Raw genomic sequence first — 23,079 nt, forward strand, 5'->3', positions numbered from 1 at the left:
ATATCCTCATACCCTCACACGTCCCCTGGATTTTTTTTTTTTTTTTTTTTGCGGTACGCAGGCCTCTCACTGTTGTGGCCTCTCCCGTTGCAGAGCACAGGCTCCGGACGCACAGGCTCAGCGGCCATGGCTCATGGCCCCAGCCGCTCCGCGGCATGTGGGATATTCCCGGACCGGGGCACGAACCTGTGTCCCCTGCATCGGCAGGCGGACTCTCAACCACTGCGCCACCAGGGAAGCCCCCCCCGGATTTTTATATATATAAATTAGAAAACTCAAGCAGTTCTTTTTGGAGTGTGGTGTACTTCCTCGTGGGTCACACTTTGAATCTCACCTTTAGGGGCTTGCTGGAACTTGAGTCTAGTTACAGGCCTAGAAGCAAAGGGGGGCCGTGGGGGTGAGTTTTGAGGAGAATCAACATCATCTTGCATGGCAACTGCCTCAGAAGAGGCCATTACTATTTCTTCAAGTAATGCAGGGTTAATCCCCTCAGATGGGGTGGAAAGGCCACTACCACTTTTGCTGGGGGTGGAGAGGTCTCTTCCACTGGGGTTTGAGAGGTCACTTCAGCTGGCAAAGCAGATATATCAGAATTTATGGGCTCAGCATCCCCAGCTTCATCAGAGTCTTCTCCTATTTTCCCATCCCAACTTTAAGGGTCCCACTTATTCCCAACCAATATCCTCACTTTAACAGTAGACACCCTGTGAGGCTGGGAGCTCAATTTGCGTTGTAATTCAGGCAGCGGCAGGATGAAATTCTGGCTTCGATTTTCAGCAATCTTAGCGTTAAGGCTATAGGAGATAAGGGTCTCCTGCAGGGCATACATGGAAGATTTCAGGTCATTTACACAATGCTTGAGCTGGGAATTTGAATCCTTGAGCTCATTCTTTTCTCACCTTTGTCCATCAACATTAGGAATACCCAGCCAATTCATTATATTCATTAGTTTGACAAAAATGTTTGAAAGTATCATATATATAGTCACCCATATCTTTGCTTCTTTGCTTTGATTAGGGGTATCCAATGGGTGATATTTTTCACATCGCTATTGCCAGATCACGCCATGGACTATCAGTGTCTCTTTACCACTAGAAATAGAGTCATTAGAGTCTTTAAATCTATAATCGGATTAGAGAGCTAATTCCACAAACCCCAGAACCAATTCAGAAAACTTGTCCTTAATCTTCTGTTTCTCTAGAGTCACACTCGGTATCAAAATCTGTATTAGTGAGAGCTGTTCAGAGAAACAGAACCAATAAGATGGAGAGAGAGGGGGAGAAAGAGAAAGACAGAGAGAAGTTCATTATAGGGAATTAATTTAAGTGATTATGGAAGCTGACAAGTCCAAAGATCTGCAAGATGAGTGGGTCAAGCTAGAGAGCCAGGAGAGCCAATGGTGCATAGTTCTAGTCCAAAAGTCTGCAGACTCAAGATCCAGGAAGAGCTGATGCTTCCATTCAAGTCCGAAGGCAGGAAAAAGCCAATGTTTTAGTCAAAGGCAATAAGGCAGGAGGAATTCTCTCTTACTCAGGGAAGGGTCAGATTTTTTGTCTATTGGGGCTCTCAACTGATTCGATGAAGCCCACCCACATTAGTGAGGGCAATCTGCTTTACTCAGTCTGCTGATTTAAATGTTAATCTCACTCAAAACATCCAGAATAATATTTGACCACATATCTGAGCACCCCCTGGCCCAGTCAGTTCGACACACCGAATTAACTGTCACACCCACCAAGTTATTGCCCTAGTCCAGACTGTCAGTATCTCTCATGTAGACTAATGCAACAGCTTCCTCCAATCCAATACTAAGCTACTTCTGTCCATATTCAATCCTATTGATAGGATCATATAAAATGCAAGTTGATCATGGTACTTCCTCTACTTAAAATTCTTCAATGGTTCTACATCTGAAGCACTTCCAAATTTTTCCAATAAAAAACTCCTGTGGGTAGAGGACAGTGAAGGTCTCTGGAGGTATAATTTAATGCAATCAGACACAAACCACACATCTTGGAATCATTTTGTTATCTTGAAAATTTGTGACTTTTTAATTCTACTGCATAATATATAAATGTTAATTTTAAGATAACATTTTCCCTCTCAAAATCTTTGAGCAAAGTAATACTCCAGAAAGATGCACCATATCTTCCAGTGCTTTGTGTTGCCCTGACACACCCCTGAGGACTCAAAAAAGTAAAATTTACTCACATTTGAGAAGCATAAACCTACAGTGATGATGATGGTGATGATAAAACATTTATTACTTTAATAAGTAGCTAACAACTGAGAATTCTATTTGCTACCATGTTCCAAGTGCTTTATATGTAACTTATTTAATCATTACAATAACTCAATTGGGTAGCTGTTATTTTTATCCCATTCAATAGATGAAGCACAAAGAGCCGAAGTAACTTGCTCAAGGTCACACAGCTAGTACCTGGCAGAGTCCATGTAGTCTGGACTCTAGAGCCTCACCTCTTGACCACCATATCTTGCCCGTGACTACTGCTTCAGCTCATCTCCCATTGCTCCTTTCCTTGCTCCTATGCGCTTTGCAACCCACAACAAACTACTCACTGTTCCCCATTGTAACATAGCCTCTTATGGCTCCCACCTTTTACTTATGTGCTGTCTTTGGGGAATGTGTCTCCTCGTCCTTACAAAATCAACCTGATGCACCACTACTCATTTTTCAAGTCTTACATCGAGCACTCTTTCTTTTGTGGATCCTTACTTGATAATACGATCCTCCTGACTCCCCCAAGAAGTATGGGAAGCCCCTTGGCTGTGTCCCCCAGACCTCTATGTTACCCTCTAGAAGGGCTCCATCTCATTTGTATTATCTTATTTTTTTTACATGTTACCTTTGCATTAAACCATGAGCTACTTGAGGGCAGGGACCAAGCCTCATTTATCTTTGTATTTTTAGTGCCTTGCAAACGTTCAATAAATGTTTATTGAATCAATGGATAAATAAGGAAATAATAATCAATAAACATAAGAAAAACATTAAGCTTTGCTATTTCAACAAATCACCAATACCAAATGGACAACATTTATTTTTAATGATAATACCCAGTGCTGATAGGAAATCAGCACTTCAGAATATAATTTCCTATTCTATACCTAATTTCCTCAATCTCATTTCAAGTATTTTCCATTCCTTATTCTTGGATAGCACCATAGATTAAATATCTCTCTTTCAGGTGCTCATTTTTCTTTGATCTAATTTTACTGTTGAAATTGCAAGACTAATTGACATACTATACGTTAAGTTACTTTTGGCCTGCTAATTGCATTTTTTTGACCATAGGCTTTTTGCTGAAAATTTGGAAATAACAACTGGAGTGTGTGGAAGTGGGGGGTAATGCTACCATACTGCAGAGCAGAAAACTGGCAACTATTAGGCATCTTGATCTTAAAAGTTCCTCACCTCTTTCTGCAAAAGGAACATCTCACTGGCCAACTTTCCTTGTTAGGCTTCCCCTCCCTTCCCTCCTTCAGCCATGAAGTTGGCAACCCTTCTCTTCTTTTCTTATCTCCAGACCTCCTCAACTCCTCTCTCCAGGGCTACACCCTGTTTGGCTTTGTTTAGGCTTCCCCCTTAAACAAAACAATTCACTGCTTTCTTTATCTTGGAGTCTAGTTCATTCTGGCCATGTCTTAAGACAACCAAAATTATCCATCAAATGGATTACATATTTTAAATGCCACATGATATAACTGCGTTAATAAGACTTTTAACACTTACGTCACAGGGTCTGTTCTTTCTGGAGGTGGTGCAATATTCATAAACATAGATGGCTTAATAATTTTCTGAAGAGGTTTTAACTGAGGAAAATAATAGGTATATATTAACACTATTTAGTTACAATTCCAGTTCATCCTAATACTACTATCCCCCAGGACTTAAATGATATATATAAAGAGGAAAGGAATTAAGAGAGGAAGAAAGAATTAACATTGAGCACTAAGTATCTTCCAATAATTTTGCATCTTTAATATTATTTAATCATCCCAATAATCCTATGAGGTAGATAACTATGCCTATTTTACAGATAATACTGAAGATCAGTAATTGTTCAAGGGTTACCCAACAGGCATGAGAGCCAACATTTGAATGCAACTTTATCTCCTCCAGTGCAAGTCCTCTTTATACATTATCATGATAGGTAAGTAGGGGACTATGTTACTGAAAAGTTCATGGACATAAAATCAAATAGAACTTTTATTAAATTTCCCACTCTTTTCCTTACAATGCCTTTGTTCCTAGTTTTTAGTAGAGTCCACCTACATAAAACAATACAGTATTTGCCCAGTCTTATTTCAAAAGGATCTATCTCCCTAAGAATGGTATTGTTACACGTTATATCCAGATATAACACCTATCTCTGAACTTGGTACTCATAAACTTTGTCACAAAAAGGACTAAGCCTTTTGTGACACAGTTTAGGACTGATTAGGGATCCTCTAAGGCCTAATTTATGATAAGAAAATAGGCAAAATGAAAAGAAAGAAAAATCAAAGCAGAAAGGGGAAAAAGAAAAAAAGCTCGTGTCTAGTGGCTTTCATCAATATATTACTTACCTGTGATTCAAAATATATTAAAAAACATTATAATATACCACAGGCAAAATTTAAAAATACATTTTACAGGGATTTCCCTGTTAACACACAGCAGTAGACTTATTTAATAAGACTGATGTACCGACTCTCAATTCCTAATTAAAAAACAGCCAAGAATATGAAAAATAGCAAAAACTGAAAAGTAAAGATTATATGTAAAGTATACAGGTCATTTCTCCTACATAACTGCAGTACTAATGGGACTGAATTTATAAATGCCCCAAAGCTGTGACAGTACCCAGGGATATCAAGATTTCTTTCAAACACTTGGTAAGAATATATGTTGCTACAATTTTTCTAGAACAATTCCTTGAAAAGGCCATTACTGACAATGATTTCCATTCTAGGGATCTGGCCTGAGGACATAATGAAAGAAAAGGATATAGGTTAATGTACAAAAATTTTCTCTGCAACATGGATATATGTAGTAAATTTAAAGGGGCAGGCTAAACCTGGAAGATACCTTCTTTGGGCATATTACTCTCTTGATGAATCAAGAAGGGTTGATGTTGAAATAATCATGGGGAGAAAGGATTATATGTGATTAAAGTACAAAATATCTTAATAACATCAATGACTCTATTTTAATGATTATTTTTAGATATAAAAATCCACATTCATTTCTTGAATACTTAATTTTGTTTTCAATTACGTAAGTGTATGTGTATACACACACGAAAGTATTATAATAAAGACATTTCGAATAAAATCTCATTATTTAAAAATGTATAAACAAACAATGGTAAAGTTTCATTTTTCTTTAGGCTAGAGAAAAATGGTGTTCTTTTAAAAATATTTTAAAGATTTTATCAAACTGGAAAGGATAGAGGCTCAGGAGGATGATTTAACTGAAGAGCTGCAGTAGAATTATTTTTAAAAGAGGGGAACTAACCTGATGAGAAAATCCATAACCAAAGTTTCCATAGGAGAACATGAATTCCACTTCTGCCCTGCAGATAAACTAAACATGTGCCAAATTTATTTTATTGTTTGATCAGAAAGATATTTTAATGGAGAGGTGATAACAAGTGATATTTTTACCTCACAAATCTATAAGTTAGAAAAACCAAAGCATGAATCTCTTGATTTAAAAAAAAATTTACACAAGTAACTCCTATAGAAGAATCTATGGCATTCCTGAAATGTTAAAAATCTTACGTTAAAGTTAAGGAATGTTACGTGATTAAAATATGAAAAATATCAATTTACAATTGTTAATAGAATTATACAGAGATACATATATACATATGTATATATGTATTCATATCCATGTATATAATATTTTTAAGTATTTATTCACACTTTTCCCATCTCCACTTTCATTTTCAGATAAAATTTTGATTTAGACAAGTGATTTCATCTCTCTGAACCACAGCTGGCTCATATGTGAAATGAAGGAGGGTGTCAGAGGTTATGCCCTCAAATGTCCATCATTCTGTTTTTTATGTTTCCTATCCCTGATCTGGCTACTGACAGCAGAAGCCTCTCTGAGTAGATGATCAATTAATCAAGATAATAATTTTTAAGTACTTAAAAAGGAATTCAAGTAAGAACTGTAAACAACTCTTTAGAAACTCCTTAAGGAGGAAAATAATATTTCCTCAATTCAGTATGTGAGGATCCTAAGGCCATGCAAAGAAGTAGCCAGAGGCGTTTTCCTCTCTTACCCAATGATTTCTAATTTTTGTGTTCACCATTTAGCAGTGAGATAGCAGCATTTTAAAAAACGGTGGAGATGAAGATTGTGAGCAAATATTATACGTTCTATTTAATATATTTCTATTAGTTCAAACAGTGACTGGTAGGGTAACAAAAGAATAAAAACAATATCAGAATAAAGTTACATGAAATGTTAAGTGTGTGCACAAAGCTTTGGAAGTTTCAGTAAAGTTCTTACTGTGTTTTTATTCAACATTCGGAGTTCTTCAGTAAAGCACCCTTTCTAGAAAAAGTAACAATAAAATTCTTAAATACAGAATCACTGATATAGTCCCTTGTGTATTATCTAAATCATTTCATAAATTTTTAAAAATCAGGTAATGATGTTTAATGCACATATAAATTTAATAGCTAAAATACCAAAATAATGAATGTTTGGAAGAAAATAAAAATTCCAGGTTGTACCAGAAATAAATGTTAATATTTACATTTATGTTTTAAAGAAAAATGTTCCTGCTGCTTATACTTAGAGGAACTGCCAGGCCTGCACTCCTTTTGAGGGGTTAAACATGAATCCACATGATAGGCTGACTCATGACAGAACTGAGTGCTTCTCTCATCTCTTGGGGACTGTTGGGATCTTTTTAACCAGGAAAACATTTGGTATCCTTGGTCACCATCTCTGATCATCTCTGCTGTGCTATGAGTCCTCCCATCTAATCCAACATTCAATGGTTCTCTTTCTTTCCAGCATTTTCCACTGTGGCTCATGGAACCCCCATTCCACGGTTGACAAGCAACCTTCCATCTTTAACTGCTCCACTAAACATTTCCAGCTTTCTTTAGCTCAGACCTGCCTCATCACTAAGGATGCCGCTTCCATTATAGACTCCTCAAGTGAAGGCCCACATATCTCAAGGTTAGGTGGGGGGTAGCATCCTCCATACTCTCTTCTATTGCTTCCAGATCTTATTATTTATTATCTTATTACACAGATAAAAAGTTTTCCTCTTTTAAGGCTCATGCTCTCTGGAATGTCTTTCAGACATTCTGGTCACTAATTCTCATTTAGTGAAAACTTTGGCACCTGGTCTACATGTCCTCTGTACTCCCAAAACATAGCAATCCACAAGAGCCTATTTAACACCTGTCCTCTCAGTTCCTGGTGAGGCATTATAATGAGGAAAATAACAGGTGGTGGTACAATGACAGACATCACACAAAATTAGCATATCATACATATTCTTCATATAAAGTCACAAGATTTCTCAGAAAATTCATAAGTAATTGAAATTGATTTCCTTAATGATCCTGTCAACATGCTCTTTATAGCTTCTTGCTTTTTAAAGCTTCCCTTTTCCCAAAGTGGGGAGTGGAGAAACATCTTACTCTTCCAAGACTGCCTTTTTCTTCTCTTCTCTCTTAAAAATGGTGTCTCTGCTTTTGATGGAAAACTCAACCTACTTATTCATCTCCCTCATATATAAGTAAACTTTTATTCGTACTTTTAACTACTGTAAATGTCTTTGAATTATTTCTGAAGGTCCCACTGAGATCTACCCAATTGAGTCTTCATTAGAGCCAATTAAATGTTCATCCTGAATGTGGATCTAACTCATCCAAATCCACTGAGTTTTAGGCTTGCCTTCACCCAGCTCCACTGATGAGTTTCAATGTGTGACAATGAGCTACTTGGTTCCCTGTCCTGAATTTGATTCTGCTCCGTCCAAAGCAAGTTACATGGCTAAACGCAGTAGTCGGGGTGGGGAGCACTGTAGACTAGTCAAAGGTATAGATACCTGGAGGCATGATTCTTTAGGGGGCATTACTCTAACAATCTTCCACACCTTTGAATTTTCTATCACCTTTCTCAAATAATTACAGTAGCTATCAATCTTTCTAATTGTTGAATTTATCACCTAGTCTTAGGCTCATCTGGTATGGATCATATAGCCTAACCAATGAACACAAATGGTACTGCAATTCATTCCAAAATTAACACTACATTCCCTTCTATAATCAATATAGAAATATTATAAACTCCAATATACTTATATGCCTTAACTGGACCCCAGACCTTAACAATTAGCTGATGTTTCTGGTTTCTCCCAGAGCCTCAAAGAAATCCAAAATGTATCAGGGATATGAAGGAACAAGGGGTTAATGATACAAGTACAGACCAATTACTTTTTTCTTTTTTTGGCTGCATTGGGTCTTCGTTGCTGCGCGTGGGCTTTCCCTAGTTGCAGTGAGTGGGGGCTACTCTTAGTTGCGGTGTGTGGGCTTCTCATTGCGGTGGCTTCTCTTGTTGCGGAGCACGGGCTCTAGGCGCATGGGCTTCAGTAGTTGTGGCACGCAGACTCAGTAGTTGTGGAGCACGGGTTTAGCTGCTCTGTGGCATGTGGGATCTTCCCGGACCACGGCTCTAACCCGTGTCCCCTGCATTGGCAGGTGGATTCTTAAACCACTGCGCTATCAGGGAAGCCCCAATAACTTTTTTTTTTTAATAAAGTTACGCAAAACCTATTATGTGATTTATTTAATTCAATTCAGCATCTTTGGCCTCCAAAATCAGGCCAATTATATTCAGAAAGCAACTGATACCACTTGGTAATCATAAACAATACACGTGTACTTTCCAAGTATACAAGTGAGATAATTGTTGTACAATCAGATGGCCCTCCCATGCTTCCAAACATGATCTGTAGTTTGGGTCTTATCATCAGGTCTTTCCAACTCAACCAAGCACTAGATTTTACCAATCTGCATGAGGATTTCTACCATGGCTAGTAGTTCTATAATCAAGTGGTCTATAATCTATCCCTGCATGTGACCCAAATAGCAAATGATACAGCTCAAGCTTTAGAGACCAAAGAGATAAGCATAAATTTGCTGACTAGCATCATAAATTGTAAAAGGCCTTTTAATTTATGAAGGTAGTCAAAGGGTACAAACTTCTAGTTACAAGATAAATAAGTACTAGAGATGTAGTGTACAACATGATAAAAACAATGAACACCATGGCATGTTATACATGAAAGTTATTAAGGGAGTAAATCCTAAGAGTTCTGCTCATCATAAAAAATTTTTTTCTCTATTTCTTTAGTGTTTTGTCTATAGGAGATGATGGATATTCATTAAACTTATTGTGGTAATCATTTCATCAGGTATGTAAGCCAAATCATTATGCTGAACACCTTAAACTTGTACAGTGCTGCATGTAAATCACATCTCAATAAAACCAGGAGAAAAAAAAGGCCCTCCTAAAAACATGTTCAACATTACTAGCTGTTAGGGAACTGCAAATTAATACCACAGTAACACTACACAGCCATCAGAATGGCTAAAATAAAGAATAGTGACACTACCAAATGCTGATGAGGATGCTGAGAAACTGGATCATTCATACATTTCTGGTGGGAATGTACAATGGCACAGCCACTATGGAAACCAGTTTGGCAGCTTCTTTAAAAACAGTACACACAAACTACCTTATAACCCAGAAATTTATCTGAGAAGCGAACACTATATTCACGCAAAAACCTGTGAATATAGTAACTTATTCATAACCACCAAAAAACTGGAAACAGCCCAGATGTCCTCCAATGGGCGAATATTTAAACAAATTGTGGTACATTCACACCATGAAGTACTACTCAACAACAGAAAGGAATGAACTATGGATACATGCAGTAACCTGTATGATTCTCCAGAGAATCATGCTAACTGAAAACACGCCAATCCTAAAAGGTTACATTGAGAAAATTACAGAAATGAAGAACAGACTGGTGGTAACCAATTGTTAAGGAAGGGTAAGGGCAGGAAGGAAGTGGGTGTAGCTATAAAAGGGCAACATCGGGGATCCTTGCATAGATGGAAACGTTCTGTAGTTTGGTTGTGATACTTACCATAGTTTTGAAAGATGTTACCAGCAGGGGGAAAATGAGTACATAGGATCATGCTGTGTTATTTCTTTCAGCTGCATGTGAATCTATAATTATCTCAAAATAAAAGTTTAAAAAAAGGTCACTTGGCTATTTAAGGTGGGCCAAACTCATCCATGGGACTTATTCTCCCATTAGGCCTAGTTTGAATAGGGCTGGATACAAACTAAATGCAAAACATTTGTCTCATAGTTCTTATCTTCCTCTATTGTCTGATGTCCAGATGCTTAAATATTATCATAGAACTATCAGCCCAAGCCAACATCAAGCCAATAAAAGTGCATAAAAAAAAAAAAGACCAAAGTCCTCATGGTAAACTTTGTACTTCTGGGATCTGCGTTTTGGCCAAAAGGGGGTAACTGAGAAATTCTAATAAGGAAAATGATGTGATATTTAATTAAGGTAGAAGTGCCTGTAGAAGAATTCTGACAGATAATCCACAGAGGCAGCATACCACAGCTAAAATCATAAGGCTTTGGGGGGAAATCCATAAACAACCAAAATTTCTTTCTCTGATAACTCTGATCAATAAATAACATGGTCTCTTTACCTACGATGTAGCAATTCTTCATAGAGACTCATAGAGGGCAATTCATCATAATGTAGAGACTTTCTGCAGATACGCACTGGAAGATATGTTCAAAAAAATTCACTGCAGCAATGTGCACAATAGTAAAAAACTGAAAACAATCAAAATATCCATTAAAAAGTTATAGATAGGGCTTCTCTGGTGGCGCAGTGGTTGAGAGTCCGCCTGCCGATGCAGGGGACGCGGGTTCATGCCCTGGTCCTGGAAGATCCCACATGCCGCGGAGCGGCTGGGCCCGTGAGCCATGGCCGCTGAGCCTGCGTGTCCGGAGCCTGTGCTCCGCAACGGGAGAGGCCACAACAGTGAGAAGCCCGTGTACAGCAAAAAAAAAAAAAAAAAAAAAAAAATTATAGATAAATAAACTGGGGAATACTCTCACATGGAACGTATACAGCAGTGAAAAAATGAATACTAGCTAATGAAATTAAGTGTATTAATCTTAGAAACATAATATGTTTAGAAACACAAAAGATACAATTTTTTGTAACTTATATTAAGTAGTAAAACTATGAAAAGAGCAAGAAAATATTAAATACAAAGTTCAGAAGAATCATTATCTTTTCTTGGAGGAAAGGGCAGGCGGCAGTAGACAGCGAGAGAGAAGGAACCACAGAATCTGTGTATAAACTCTGCCTAAAACTTTGGCTGACTCCTAAATGACACATGCACAGGGCAGACTGCAAGCAGCCCAGCTAAAGATAAAAGAACTGAAGTGAAACTGGCACTCACAATTAAGAGAGTTTGTGGTTTGTGTCTCGTTTAGAAACATCTCAGAAAACAAAATGAAACAAACAAATAAGCATGCTTAGTCTTTTAGGTTGTTAGGTTGTATCATTGCCCTTCCAGAAAATAAATTTTTAAAAACACAGAGAACAAACGTATGGATACCAAGGGGAAAATGGGTAGGGGATGGGATGAGTTGGGAGATTGGGACTGACATACATACACTATTGATATTATGTATAAAATAGATAACTGGTGAGAGCCTACTGTATAGCACAGGGAACTCTACTCAGTGCTCTGTGGTGACCTAAATGGAAGGGAAGTACAAAAAAGAACGGATCTATGTATACGTATTGCTGATTCACTTTGCTGTACAGTAGAAACTAACACAATATTGTAAGGCAATTATACTGCAATAAAAATTTTAAAAAAACATTATGCTGTTACAAACTAACTTTTTTTTTGAGCCAGAGGAAGATATTGTTTACTAAGCACATGAGTTTACTAAGCACATAACACAGATAATAAGCAAAAGGAGTCCATCAGGTACAGATAAATCTTAACAACAAACACCAACTGGACAATGTGATACCAAGGTGAAAAAAATTTTAATACGTACCTGAATTACTTCATAAAGATGTACCTGAACACTCCCTAATAAGAGAAGATATTTTGTACTGTCATGTTGCATTAGTTCTAAGTAAATATTATTCTTCTCATCATCTTGACGTCGAGGAACCTTGATACAAAATACATATGAAAAGAAGCATTAAATTTTCAGTCTGAATTTCAGACATAATTTCTGAACAAATACATCCATAAAATACACTTTTTGAAACACCCATTTTTTGGAAACACCCATTGCCTATACACTCTCTTCTTAACTCTATTCAAAAGTTTAGCCTAAATACTCTACTGAAACTACATTATCAAAGGTAGTCCAGTAACCAATATCCAACTCAAATAATCTAGTAATCCAAACATTTAATACCAAAAGACATCCAACATCCTTTTCTTTTTTCTTTTACTTTTTGATAAAGTGTATATCATTGTCTCAGCTTGAAACTCTCTTCCAACCTTGAGCTTTGTAACACAATACCACTATTACAAGACCTTTAAAGTTCATATACTCTTTTGCTAATCTGAAATAAATCTCATGCCTCCCCACCCTAATATTCTAGGTGCCCTTAAAAACATTTTTTAATTGAGATATTATTGACATATCACATTGTATTACTTTTAGCTGTACAACATAATGATTTGATATTTGTATAAATTATAAAATGATTATCACTGTAAGTTTAGGTAATATCCATCATCACACAGTTACAATTATTTTCTTGTGATGAGAACTTTTAAGATCTACTCTCTTAGCAACTTTCAAATATATAATACATTATTGTTAACTACAGTCACCTTGCTGTACATTAGATCTCAAGGACTTATTTATCTATTTATCTTATAACTGGAAGTTTGCACATTTTGACCACCTTCATCCATTTCACCCACCCCCAAACCCCACCTCTGGCAACCACCAATCTATTTGTTCTCTTTAACTATGAGTTCATTTTTTTTCCTTCTTCTTTTTTTTTTTGGCTGCACCACACGGCTTGCAGGATCTTAGTTCCCTGACCAGGGATTGAACCCGTGTCCTCAGCAGTGAAAGCACGGAGTCCTAACCCCTGGACTGCCAGGGAATTTCCTCATTTTATTTTTTTAGATTGTCCATATAAATGATCATACCATATTTTTCTTTCTCTGTCTGACTTATTTCACTTAGCATAATGCTCAAATCCAACCACATTGTTGCAAATGGCAGGGTTTTTTCTTTTTTATGGCTGAGTAAGATTTCATTATGTATATATACCACATTTTTCTAATCCATTCACTGTGGATGGACACTTAGGTTGTTTCCACGTCTTGGCTATTGTAAATGCTGCGATGAACATGAGGGTGCAGATAACTTTTTGAGACCATGATTTCATTTTCTTTGGATAAATACCCAGAGGAGGAATTGCTAGATCATCTGGTAGTTCTAGTTTTAATTTTTTGAGGAAACTCCATATTTTTTTCCACAGTGGCTGCAACAATTTACATTCCTACCAACAGTGCACAAGTGTTCCCTCTTCTCCACATCCTCACCAACATTTTACCAGGTGTGGGGTGATATCTCACTGTGGTTTTGATTTGCATTTCTCTGATGATTACTGATGTTGAGTACCTTTTCATGGACCTGTTAGCCATTTGTATGTTTTCTTTGGAAGAATGTCTATTCAGATCCTCTACCCATTTTTTAATTGGATTGTTTGGGGTTTTATTCCTACTGAGTTGTAGTACTTTATATATTTTGGACATTAACCTCTTATCAGATATATGATTTGCAAATATTTTACTGCATTCTGTAGGTTACATTTTCATTTTGTTGATCGCTTCCTCAGCCGTACAAAAGCTTTTTAGTTTAATGTAGTCCCACTTGTTTATTTTTTGCTTTTGGGGTCAAATCCAAGAAAAATCATTGCTAAGACCAATGTCAAGGAATTACCGCCTATGTTTTCTTCAAGAAATTTTATGGTTTCAGGTCTTATGTTCAACTTTTTAATCTATTTTGTTTCTTTTTATGTATGGTATAAGATAGTGGTCCAGTTTCCCCAACACCATTTACTGAAGAAACTGCCCTTTCCCCATTGTATATTCTTGGCTCCTTTATCATAAATTAATTGACCATATATATGTGGGTTTATTTTGGGGCTCTCTATTCTGTTCCTTTGAGCTACATGTCTCTTTTTGTGCCAATAGCATATTGATTACTATAGTTTTATAATATAGTTTGAAATCAGAAGTGTGATGCCTCTAGCTTTAATCTTTCTTGAGATTGCTTTGGTTATTTGGGGTCTTCTGTGGTTACAACAAAATTTAGGATTGTTTTCCTATCTCTGTAAAAAGTGCCATTGGAATTTTGATAGAGATTGCATTGCTTTAGGTAGTATGAACATTTTAACAGCATTAATTCTTCCAATCCATAAGCATGGAATACCTAGCCATTTGTGTCTTCTTCAAATTCTTTTATCAAAGTCTTATAGTTTTCAGTGTACAGGCCTTTCACCCCCTTGATTAAATTTATCCCTAGGTATTTTATTCTTTTTGATGCAATTGTAAATGAGACTTAATTTTTCTGACAGTTTGTTATTAGTGTATAGAAATGCAACTGGTTTTGTACATTGATTTTGTATCCTGCAATTTTACTGAATTTATTAGTTCTAACAGGTTTTTTTGTGTGTGTGGAGTCTAGATTTTTCTATATATAAGATGTCATCTGCAAATAGAGACAGTTTTTCTTCTTCCTTTCTAATCTGGATGCCTTTCATTTTTCCTTCCTAACTGCTCCAGCTAAGACTTCCATTATCATGTTGAATAAAGTGGCAAGAGTGGGCAGCCTTGTTTTGTTCCTAGTCTTAGAGGAAAAGCTTTCAGTTTTTCACCATTGAGTATAATATTAGCTGTGGGTTTTTCATATATGGCCTTCATTATGTTGAGGTACATTCCCTTTTTACCCACTTTTTTGAGAGTTTTGTCATGAATGGATGTTGAATTTTGACTGCATCTATTGAGATGATCATGTAGTTTTTATCCTTTTTATTGATGTGGTGTATAATATAGACTGATTTGCAGATGTTGCACTACCCCTGCATCCCTGGAGAAAATCCTACTTAATCATATTAATGTAACATGTATGATTCTTTTAATGTATTGCTGAATTTGGTCTGCGAATCATTTGTTGAGGATTTTTGCATCCATGTTCATCAGGGATATTAGCCTGGAATTTTCTTGTAGTGTCCTTGTCTGGTTTTGGTATCACAGTGATGCTGGCCTTGTAACATGAGTTTGGATGTGCTCCCTTCTCTTTTATTTTTTGGAGGAGTTTGAGAAAGACTGCTATTAATTCTTCTTTAAATATTTGGTATGCCTTAGAAGCAAACACGAGTACTCCTTAGAAGTGCTACTTTCACCCTAGACCTCAAAAAAGGTCCACAAATAACTTTCCAAGGAAAACGAGCATACCAAATGCATACCAATGTTTCCTTCATTGATCACTTTCACCAATGATCTGTCCATTGGTGAAAGTGGGGTGTTAAAGTCCCCTACTATTATTGTGTTACTGTTGATTTCCCCTTTTATGGCTGTTAGCACTTGCCTTATGTATTGAGGTACTCTTATGTTGGGTGCATAAATATTTACAATGGTTATATCTTCTTCTTGGATTGATCCCTTGATCATTACGTAGAGTCCTTGTCTCTTGTAATAGTCTTTAAAGTCTATTTTGTCTGATATGAGAATTGCTACTCCAGCTTTCTTTTGATTTCCATTTGCATGGAATATCTTTTTCCATCCCCTCACTTTCAGTCTGTATGTGTCGCTAGGTCTGAAGTGGGTCTCTTGTAGTCAGCATATATATGGGTCATGTTTTTGTATCCATTCAGCCAGTCTATGTCTTTTGGTGGGAGCTTTTAATCCGTTTACACTTAAGGTAATTATCGATATGTATGCTCCTATTACCATGTTCTTAATTGTTTTGGGTTTGCTATTGTAGGTCATTTCCTTCTCCTGTGTTTCCTGCCTAGAGCAGTTCCTTTAGCATTTGTTGTAAAGCTGGTTTCGTGGTGCTGAATTCTCTTAGCTTTTGCTTGTCTGTAAAGGTTTTAATTTCTCCATCAAATCTGATGGAGGTCCTTGTTGGGTAGAGTAATCTTGATTGTAGGGTTTTCCCTTTCATCACTTTAAAAATGTCCTGCCACACCTTTCTGGCTTACAGAATTTCTGCTGAGAAATCAGCTGTTAACCTTATGGGGATTCCCTTGTATGTTATTTGTTGCTTTTTCCTTGTTGCTTTTAATATTTTTTCTTTGTATTTAATTTTTGATAGTTTGATTAATATGTGTCCTGGCATGTTTCTCCTTGGATTTATCCTGTATGGGACTCTCTGTGCTTCCTGGACTTGATTGACTATTTCCTTTCCCATATTAGGGAAGTTTTCAACTATAATCTCTTCAAGTATTTTCTCAGACCCTTTCTTTTTCTCTTCTTCTGAGAACCCTATAATTCGAATGTTTGTGTGTTTAATGTTGTCCCAGAAGTCTCTGAGACTGTCCTCAATTCTTTTCATTCTTTTTTATTTTGCTCTGCAGTAGTTATATATATTTCCACTATTTTATCTTCCAGGTCACTTATCCGTTCTTCTGCCTCAGTTATTCTGCTATTGATTCCTTCTAGAGAATTTTTAATTTCATTTATCACATTCATCAATGTTTGTTTGCTCTTTAGTTCTTCTAGGTCCTTGTTAAACATTTCTTGTATTTTCTCCATTCTATCTCCAAGATTTTGGAACATCTTTACTATCAATACTCTGAATTCTTTTTCAGGTAGACTGCCTATTTCCTCTTCATTTATTTAGTCTGGTGGGTTTTTACCTTGCTCCTTCATCTGTTGTGTATTTCTCTGTCTTCTCATTTTGCTTAACTTACTGCATTTGGGATCTCCTTTTCACAGGCTGCAGGTTTGTAGTTCCTGTTGTTTTTGGCGTCTGCTCCCAGTGGGTAAGGTTGGTTCAGTGGGTTGTGTAGGCTTCCTGGTGGAAGGGACTAGTGCCTGTGTTCTGGTGGATGAGGCTGGATCTTGTCTTTCTGGTGGGCAGAACCATGTCTGGTGGTGTGCTTTGGGGTGTCTGTGAATTTATGATTTTAGGCAGCCTCTCTGCCAATGGGTGGTGTTGTGTTCTTGTCTTGTTAGTTGTTTGGTATGGGGTGTCCAGCACTGTAGCTTGCTGGTTGTTGAGTAGAGCTGGGTATTAGTGTTGAGATGTAGATCTCTGGCAGAGCTTTCGCCATTTGATATTACGTGGGGCCGGGAGGTCTCTGGTGGTCCAATGTTCTGGACTCAGCTCTCCCACATCAGAGGCTCAGGCCTGACACCTGGCCAGAGCACCAAGACCCTGTCAGCCACACAGCTCAGAAGAAAAGGGAGAAAAAAATAGAAAGAAAAAAGAAAAATAAACAAAAAGTTATTAAAATAAAAGTAAAAAAATTAAAAAGTAATAAAAAATAGAAAGAAATAAAGAGAGCAACCAAACCAATAAACAAATCCATCAATGACAAGTGCTAAAAACTATACTAAAAAAAAAAACCAAAAGACAGAACCCTAGGACAAATGGTAAAAGCGAAGGTAAACAGACAAAATCACACAAAGAAGTATTCACACACTCACAAAAAGAGAAAAAGGAAAAAATATACATCTATACTTTATAAAAAGGAAGAGAGCAACCAAATCAATAAACAAATCTACCAATTATAATAAGCTCTAAATACTAAACTAAGATAAACATAAAACCAGAAACAAATTAGATGCAGACAGCAAACCCCGAGTCTATAGATGCTCCCAAAGTCCACCGCCTCAATTTGGGGATGATTCGTTGTCTATTCAGGTATTCCACAGATGCAGGGTACATCAAGTTGATTCCGGAGATTTAATCCGCTGCTCCTGAGGCTGCTGGGAGAAATTGCCCTTTCTCTTCTTTGTTTGCACAGCTCCTGGGGTTCAGCTTTGGATTTTGCCCCACCTCTGTGTGTAGGTCACCTGAGGGAGTCTGTTCTCTGCCCAGACGGGACAGGCTTAAAGTAGCAGCTGATTAGGGGGCACTGGTTCACTCAGGCTCAGGGGAGGGAGAGGTACGGAATGCGGGACAAGGCTGCAGCGGCAGAGGCCAGTGTGACATTGCAACAGCGTGAGGCACGCTGTGTGTTCTCCTGGGGAAGTTGTCCCTGGATCACAGGACCCTGGCAGTGGCAGGCTGCACAGGCTCCTGGGAGGGGAGGTGTGGATAGTGACCTGTGCTTGCACACAGGTTTCTTGGTGGCTGCAGCAGCAGCCTTAGCATTTCATGCCCGTCTCTGGTGTCTGTACTGAGAGCCACAGCTCACGCCTGTCTCTGGAGCTCATTTAGGCTGTGCTCTGAATCCCCTCTCCTTGCACACCCTGGAACAATGGTCTCTTGCCTCTTAGGCAGTTCCAGACGTTTTCCTGGACTCCCTCCTTGCTAGCTGTGGCGCACTAGCCCCCTTCAGGCTGTGTTCACGCAGCCAACCCCAGTCCTCTCCCTGGGATCTGACCTCCAAAGAAGCCAGAGCCTCAGGTCCCAGCCCCCACCCATCCCATCCCAGCAGGTGAGCAGACAAGCCTCTCAGCCTGGTGAGTGCTGCTCAGCACCAATCCTCTGTGTGGGAATCTCTCCGCTTTGCCCTCTGCATCCCTGTTGCTGAGCTCTCCTCCGTGGCTCCAACACTTTCCCGCCGCCACCCCCCGTCTCTACCAGTGAAGGGGCTTCCTAGTGTGTGGAAGATTTTCCTCCTTCACAGCTCCCTCCCAGAGGTGCAGGTCCCGTCCCTATTCTTTTGTATCTGTTTTTTTCTTTTGCCCTACCCAGGTACGTGGGGAGTTTCTTGCCTTTGGGGAAGTCGGAGGTCTTCTGCCAGCACTCAGTAGGTGTTCTGTACGAGTTGTTCCACATGTAGATGCATTTTTGATGTATTTGTGGGGAGGAAGGTGATCTCCATGTCTTACTCCTCTGCCATCTTGAAGGTCCCCCCCTTGCTGCTTTTACTATTTTTTCTTTGAATTTAATTTTTGTTAGTTTGATTAATATGTGTCTTGGTGTGTTTCTCCTGGGGTTGAACCTGTATGGGACTCTCTGTGCTTCCTGGACTTCGGTGACTATTTCCTGTCTCATGTTAGGGAAGTTTTCCACTATAATCTCTTCAAATGATTTCTCAACCCTTTCTTTTTCTCTTCTTCTGTGACCACTATAATTCGAATGTTGGTGTATTTACTGTTGTCCCAGAGCTCTCTGAGATTGTCTTCAATTCTTTTCATTTTTTTTTCTGTATTCTGCTTCTTGGCTGTTATTTCCACCATTCTGTCTTCCAGCTCACTTATTCGTTCTTCTGCCTAAGTTATTCTGTTATTGATTCCTTCTAGTGTATTTTTCATTTCAGTTATTGTGTTGTTCATCTCTGTTTGTTTGTTCTTTATTTCTTCTAGATCTTTGTTAAAAACTTCTTGTATTTTCTCAATCTGTGCCTCCATTCTATTTCTGAGATTCTGGATCATCTTTACTATCATTACTTTGAATTCTTTTTCAAGTAGAGTGACTATTTCTTCTTCATTTATTTGGTCTTCTAGGTCTTTACCTTGCTCTTTCATCTGTGACATATTATTTTGCTGTCTTTTTTTTTTAAATTTATTTTTGGCTGCATTGGGTCCTCATTGCTGTGTGTGGGCCTTCTCTAGTTGCAGCGAGTGGGGGCTACTCCTTGTTAGGGTGCGCAGGCTTCTCATTGCGGTGGCTTCTCTTGTTGCAGAGCATGGGCTCTAGGCGCACGGCCTTTAGCAGCTGTGGCACGCAGGCTCAAGAGCACAGGCTCAGTAGTTGTAGCACACAGGCTCAGTTGCTCTGTGGCTTGTGGAATCTTCCCAAACCAGGGCCTGAACCCACGTCCCCTGCATTGGCAGGCGGACTCCCAACCACTGCACCACCAGGGAAGCCCCTTTTTTCTTTTTTGATGAGTGGGATTGTGATCCTGTCTTACTGGTTGTTTGACCTGAGGCTTCCAACACTGGAGTTTGTAGGCTGTTGGGTAGACCTGGGCCTTGGTTCTGAGATGAGGACCTCCAGGAGACCTCACTCCGATGAATAGTCCCTGGGGTCTCAGGTTCTCTGTTAGTCCAGTGGTTTGGACTTGGTGCTCCCACTACAGGAGCTTTGGCCTGACCCCCAGCTTGTGAACCAAGATCTTGCAAGCCACACGGAGCAGCAAAAAAAAAAAAAAGGGGGGGGGAGGGGGAGAACAATAACAAAGTAAAAAATAAAATTAGACTAGATAACTAACAGATGTTAGAAAGAATATAAACATAAAAATATAGATGGAACAACAACCAGAAGGTAAAACAGAACCACAATAGTAAAAAAGAGGAGGAGAAAAAAAAAAAGCTGGAAAAGGCTTTGGCTGTGGAGGGTGGGGCCTAAGCAGGGGTGGGGTTTGGGTGATGGGTGGGGCCTATGCTTAGGACCTGCAGGGCTGGAAAAGGGATCTTGGGTGTGTGGGCATGGGGCTTAGGCTCAAAGGAACAGAAGGGACCCAGGCGTGCCTCCTGCCTCTGGTCTCAGAGGGCAGGGGAACCCATCTGGGAGCCCAGTAGGCTTCTTGGGCCGAAGTGGGCAGGGCAAATGCCTTCTGCTCCTCTCCTGCTACTCTGGTCCTGGAAGACCCCTCCTGCTTGCCTCTCCTGCTCTCCCCCAGCCTCCCTCCTATGCCTCCAGGACCGACACGGCCTGGAGGGGGCCTCTGAGGGCATAGGACCTAGCCAAAGAGCCGAGCAGATTTCTCTGGCAGACTGGGTAGGGAATACACTGGGCGTGCTCCCCCCGATCCAAGCCCCCAAGGGTCCCTCCTTGTGTGGGAACCCCTCCCCTCTCTCAGCCACCCTCAGGGGTGCCCGTCCTGTCCAGCTTCCACTTTTCCCCCACCTCAGTCCCCCCATGTCCTATCAGTTCGCTTGGGGGTTCCTCCCATCTCCTTGGGTGTCAAGGTCCCCCACAGCATCCTGCAGGTGCCCTAGTTGTGGGGAGATGCAAACTCCGCATCTTCCCACACTGCCGTCTTGATCTGGGACAACTTTAAATGCACCAAGATTCACATTATAGAGGTCCCAAAAGGAGAAGACAGAGAGAAACCACCTGATAAAATATTTGAAGAGCTAATAGCTAAGAAATTGCCTAACATGGAAAAGGAAACAGTCACCCATGTCCAGGAAGCACAGAGTCCCAGGTAGGATAAACCCACGGAGAAACACGCTGAGACACAAAGAATAAATTGACAAAAATTAAAGACAAAAAAAAAATTAAAAGCAACAAAGGAAAAGCAACAAGTAACATGCAAGGGAATTCCCATAAGGTTATCAGCTGATTTCTCAGGAGAAACTCTCAGGCTAGAAGGGAGTGGCACGATATATTTAAAGTGATGAAAGGGAAGAACCTACAACAAAGAATACTCTACCCAGCAAAGCTCTCATTCAGATTCAATGTAGAAATCAGAAGCTTTACAGACAAGCCAAAGCTAAGAGAATTCAGCACCACCAGCCCAGCTTTGCAACAAATGCTAATGGAACTTCTCTAGATGGAACAGAAAAGGCCACAACTAGGAACAAGTAAATTACGAATGGAAAAGCTTATCGGTAAACGCAAACATACAGTAAAAGTAGGAAATGATCTGCACACAAATATATCAAAACCAGCGATTGTGAGAAGAGAGCACAAATGCAGGATATTGGAAATGCATTATAAGACCAGCAACTTAAAACAATCTTGTTTATATACAGACTGTTACAGATACCAAATCTTCATGGCAACCCCAAAACCGAAAATCTACAATAGATACACACACAAAATAGAGAAAGGAATCCAAGCACAACACTAAAATTAGTCATCAAATCACAAGAGAAGAGAACAAAAGAGTAAGGGAAGAAAAAAGACCTACAAAAACAAATCCAAAACAATTAACAAAATGGCAATAAAAACATACATATCAATAATTACCTTAAACATATTAAATGCTCTAACCAAAAGATATAAACTGGCTGAATGGATACAAAAACAAGACCTGTATATATGCTGTCTACAAGAGACCCATTTCAGATCAGGGACACACACAGACTGAAAGTGAAGGACACTACATAACGGTCAAAGGATCAATCCAAGAAGAAGATACAACAATTGTAAATACATACGCATCCAACATAGGATCACCTCAATATATAAGGCAAATACTAACAGTCGTAAAAGGAGAAACTGACAGCAACACAGTAGTAGTGGGGGACTTTTTTAAAATAAATTTATTTACTTATATTTTATTTTTGGCTGTTGGGTCTTTGTTGCTGCGCGCAGGCTTTCTCTAGTTGTGGCGAGCGGGGGCTACTGTTCATTGTGGTGAGTGGGCTACTCAGTGCAGTGGCTTCTCTTGTTGCAGAGCACAAGCTCTAGGCCATGCGGCTTCAGTAGTTGCAGCATGCAGGCTCAGTAGCTGTGGCTCATGGGCTCCAGAACGCAGGCTCAGTAGTCGTGGTGCATGGGCTTTAGCTGCTCCGCGGCATGTGGTATCTTCCCAGAGCAGGGCTTGAATGTCCCCTGCATTGGCAGGCAGATTCTTAATGACTGCGCCACCAGGGAAGTCCCATAGTGGGGGACTTTAACACCCCACCTCCATCAATGGACAAATCATCCAGACAGAAAATCAATAAGGAAACACAGGCCTTAAAAGACACATTAGACCAGATGGACTTGATATTTTGATATAAATTGATATTTATAGAGCATTCCACCCAAAAGCAGCAGAATACACAATCTTCTCAAGTGCACATGGAACATTCTCCAGGACTGATCACATACTGGGCCACAAAGCAAGCCTCAATAAATTTAAGAAAACTGAAATC

The 23,079-nt window shown here is 39.1% G+C and overlaps 1 protein-coding gene across 1 annotated transcript in view; it reads right to left on the reverse strand.

The window, feature by feature from the left end:
• Nucleotides 1-23,079, reverse strand: part of C2CD6 (C2 calcium dependent domain containing 6) — a gene marked incomplete at its 5' end in the record, with an annotated part of 138,778 nt that overhangs the window by 80,577 nt on the left and 35,122 nt on the right. Inside the window, 4 exon segments of the mRNA XM_082841589.1 lie at nt 3,755-3,834; nt 5,522-5,590; nt 6,527-6,571; nt 12,164-12,283. Coding sequence (XP_082697715.1) covers nt 3,755-3,834; nt 5,522-5,590; nt 6,527-6,571; nt 12,164-12,283 — 314 coding nt within the window.

This window comes from Leucopleurus acutus (genome assembly GCF_964270905.1).
Source record: "Leucopleurus acutus genome assembly, chromosome: 6".
In the NCBI taxonomy this organism is placed as follows: domain Eukaryota; kingdom Metazoa; phylum Chordata; class Mammalia; order Artiodactyla; family Delphinidae; genus Leucopleurus; species Leucopleurus acutus.